This window comes from Chrysochloris asiatica, unplaced genomic scaffold (genome assembly GCF_000296735.1).
Source record: "Chrysochloris asiatica unplaced genomic scaffold, ChrAsi1.0 scaffold00005, whole genome shotgun sequence".
NCBI classification, from domain to species: domain Eukaryota; kingdom Metazoa; phylum Chordata; class Mammalia; order Afrosoricida; family Chrysochloridae; genus Chrysochloris; species Chrysochloris asiatica.
In genome coordinates this window covers 1,576,693-1,580,733 of record NW_006408523.1, presented here as the reverse complement: position 1 = coordinate 1,580,733, position 4,041 = coordinate 1,576,693, and the positions used below count along the sequence as shown (strand labels likewise).

General features: G+C 43.1%; 1 protein-coding gene across 1 annotated transcript in view; it reads right to left on the bottom strand.

The window, feature by feature from the left end:
• Positions 1-4,041, bottom strand: part of WASF3 (WAS protein family, member 3) — a 52,967-nt gene that overhangs the window by 7,683 nt on the left and 41,243 nt on the right. The window contains exon 5 of the mRNA XM_006831929.1: positions 2,346-2,521. Coding sequence (XP_006831992.1) covers positions 2,346-2,521 — 176 coding nt within the window. The remainder of the gene's footprint in view (positions 1-2,345; positions 2,522-4,041) is intronic.

Genomic DNA, 4,041 nt, shown 5'->3' with positions numbered 1-4,041 from the left:
GTTTCCTAGGATGGCATCTTCATGGAATCAGATCACTGGGTCGTTTTCCTGTGGAGCCGTTGATGAGCAGCCATGTGCTAACCAGCCCACGGCTTTGAGTGGGTTCTGACTCCTGGCAGGACAGAGTCGAGCAGGTTTCCAAGGCTGTAAATCTGTACGGGACCACACTGCCTAATCTTTCTCCTGAGGACTGTGCTGGTGGGTTCACACCACGGACCTATCAGTTAGGAACCCAGTGCTTAATCCTGCGTACTAGTGGGATGTCTATATTTAGATTTAAGATATTGTTAAATTATATAAATACTCAATACCCTGGATACTGCTGACGACATATGCTGGCCTACGTGCCACGCAGTGGGTTAGATATTGGGCTGCTAATCTCAAGGTCGGCAATTCAAACCATCATCCACAGGAGCAAACGTGAGACTGTCTGCTTTGTAAAGATTTAGTCTTGGAAACCCTAAAGAAGCACTTTTCCTCTGTCTTATAGGGCTGCTCTGAGGTGGAACTGACTTGAAGGCAGTAGGTTTGGTTTGGGGATTTTGTATCTAGAACCACAGTGCTGGGCCACTAACTACAAGGTTGGCATTTCTAGCCCAGCAGCCACTCCTGGAGCGTAAGACCAGGTAATCTGCTCCTGTAAAGCTGACAGCCTTGAAAGCCCATTGCTGTTGTTGTTGTTAGGTGCCATGGAATCAGAGACCTTACACACTACACAAGGAAACGCCGTGCTATCCTCACAGGTGTTACGCTTGCGTCACGGCTGCAGCCACTGTGCCATCCATCTCGTTGGAGGTCTCCCTCTCTTACTCTGACCCTGTACTTTACGGTAGATCTACTCTGTCACATAAAGTTGCCATGACAACATATGTATTTCAGCAGCCACTGGGAACCAATATACAAGTATTTCTGAAGAAATACAGCACCATTTCATTTGTTTCCTGAAAACTAAAATAAATGAAGACATTATCTCAGCAACATAAATGCATAGGCAGAATATTAAATAAGCTGCAAGACCATCAATTTTATATCCATTTTGGAACCATCGAGCCTCACATGTTAGAATGCATATCAGTTATTTCACCTAAAGGAGAGAACTTTAGTGGGGTTTTTCTGTTAGGATGGAATCTGTTAAAATACGTGTGTATATGTGGTAAAAAAAAAAAAATATATATATATATATGTTTTGCATGTATAAACAATCACAAATTAGCTGAAAAAAAAATTTTTTTAAGCAAATTGACGTAACAGGAAACACAAAATACAAGTTATAGCTACACACATCCCTTCCAAAAACGTAAGAGAATTGTATAGAAATAAACCAGCACGAAAATACAAATGTGATCCAGAACTCAGCTAAAGTTCTAACGATTCTCTCAGTTTACACGTAACGGCTTGTACAGAAAAATATACCTGCACGTGTCTCATGTCCTCTGTCGGAACTTGTACACCTGTTGGGGTAGGAATATTTGAGGGGGTCGTATCTATCAAATACGTCTTTCAATCAGAAAATATTTATTAAGCATTTGTCTCTGTCAGAGTCTGGGCTAAATGAGGTTACAAAGGCAGGAAGACAGAAAGGACGCAGTTAAAAGTCAAATTCAGGTTCTTGTTGCTTTCAAAACATTATTATAAAAATTCTCCACTGGAATTTCTAAACACTGATGGAAGACAGAAAACTTATGAAAATCAAAGACTGCAGTTTTACAAAAGAAGAAATAGGAAATGAAGACAAGAGTTTGAAGCTGATGTCTCCGTTCCTGTCAGCCAATGGATACCGTTTGTGACAAATGTCATTTAGTGACATCGTTCACACCTGCAAAAAAGGTTTACTTGATTTAAAAAGTGTATAAACCCAACAGAATTCTCCCCTTAAAAAATTAAAGTACCAAAGAGTAAGTATCTGAAAAAATAAAGGCCTCTTTTCTTCATCACTGTTTAAAAGGGTTATCAGAAAGAAGAATGCAGGTATTTTATAATCTCATTAATTATCATCTACCAATCATGTTTAGCTACCGAGTGACAAGCTAAATGACATGCTTATTAAATAAAAATTGAACTTGTGGGCTCAGATTCAGATTCAATGTTCAGACTCCTCATCTAGATTAATGGAGCGATGCATTTTCAGTTAGAGCGATGAGAAACCACAGGGGGTAGGTAATCCAACGTAAAAGAAAACGGGTGTGAAGTAGCATCTGAAAGCCCAAACATGGCTGAAACGCTAGTTGTTAAGGCCACGTAAACACCAGTGTGCTTAAGTTTTAAATACATAAAGACCGTTGTGTTCCCAACGTGAAATCGACGAGGCCCGCAGCCCGAGAGTAAGGAGCCATAAGCACACACACCTAGTGTCTGGGGACAAGGATCCCTCGGAAGATGCGCCGTGGAACACGCTCTGAGACAACCTGTTGTCAGGTCTAAGCTCTTTGTCATACGCCATCATATTCCACTCCTGACGCCTGTTTCTGGCTTTTCTAACCTTTTTCACCTCGCGGGTCGTGCCGTCTATACGCTTTTGCTCCTGGCGTCCAGGAAAAGAAAGAGCATGAGAGAGACAGAGGGGAGGGGGGAAACAGCAGGTTAGATGTGGTTAAAATGCACAGAAAACACGCAGGCATGCACACAAAACTACCCTGACGTTGAAAACGGAGAATGTTCTTGGACGCCAGAGTCCTGTTCCCCACCAGGCCCAGCAAAGACCAACTGCTACTTCACAATTCAGATCAAATCAATACAAAACGACTACCCTACCAAGGAGTTCCGGTAGCGTAGTGGTTACAAATCGGGCTGCGAACCACAAGGTCAGTAGTTTGAAAATACCAGCTGTTCCACAGGAGAAAGATGAGGTTTTCTGTTCCTGTAAACATTTACAGCCTCAGAAACCCTGTTCAGGGTCGCTATGGGTCCGAGCCAACTCGACGGCACTTAACAACAACAACAACCGTACCAAAGAGAGTTGCTGGCCACCCTTCTCAGTACCCACGTCTCACTTCTTTATAGTTTTAGGTGGGGCCGGATCCATTTGACAGATAGACTTACTTTAAGTCTTTACTATACAGGTGACATACTGGATACTACACAGAGGAAACACGTCTCACCAATTCACAATTCTGAGACTTGCTCCCGTGCCGTGACCTCCCAAATGTTATAATCACAGGTTCTAAACCATAATCAAGAACATTTATGGTAACCCTGACACTAGCTCAGCTCAAACAAAACCAAGATAAAAACTTACCTCCCCATATGAAGTTATTCCTGTGACAGCCCTACGTGGCCAGCAGGAGGATCATAAAGATGCAGTCAGTACACACTTAGGTCCTGCAGATGTGATTCCTTCCAGGTGACGCAGCTATTTGCTTTATGTTTGTGCACTGGAACCTGGGAGAGCCTGGATGTGGCCGAGGGGCCTGCCTTGTGTTTCTGGGTCTCCCCCTTTTCCTATCTTTGACAACATGGATAGTCTTATCCCTTTTCTTACACTTGTTTTAGTGGAAAGTACAGAGTTGTCCTTCCCTGGCAGTTCTCTGCCGTATAGGCTTTATTATATAGGCGAGGGGGCTTCAGACAGTTCATAGTAAAATTTCCCTGTTACTTCCATTTTCCCACAAACTTTCTGAGGCCCCTTCATATGTTTCTCCTGCAAAATCATATACAATCCCTTATAAGGTTTTATGATCTTTAAGGATCAGAACTCTGGTCCTTTGCATCCTATACCTCTCAACACAGTTTTACATATAGTAAACCCACTCACTGCCCTCTATGGGTTCTGAGGTTGTAAATTTTTATGGAAGCAGACGGCATTTTCTTTCTCCTATGGAGTGAGTGGCCTGCGGGTTCGAACCATCAACCTTGCGGTTGTAGTTGTTAGGTGCCACTGAGTCAGTACTAACTCATAGCGACCCTGTGTACAACAGAACGAAACACTGTCCGATCCTGGGCCAACCTCACAATTGCTGCCATGCTTGAGTCCACTGATGCTACCACTTGGCCAATCCATCTCACTGGGGGTCTTCCTCTTTTTCTCTGACCCTCCACCTTACC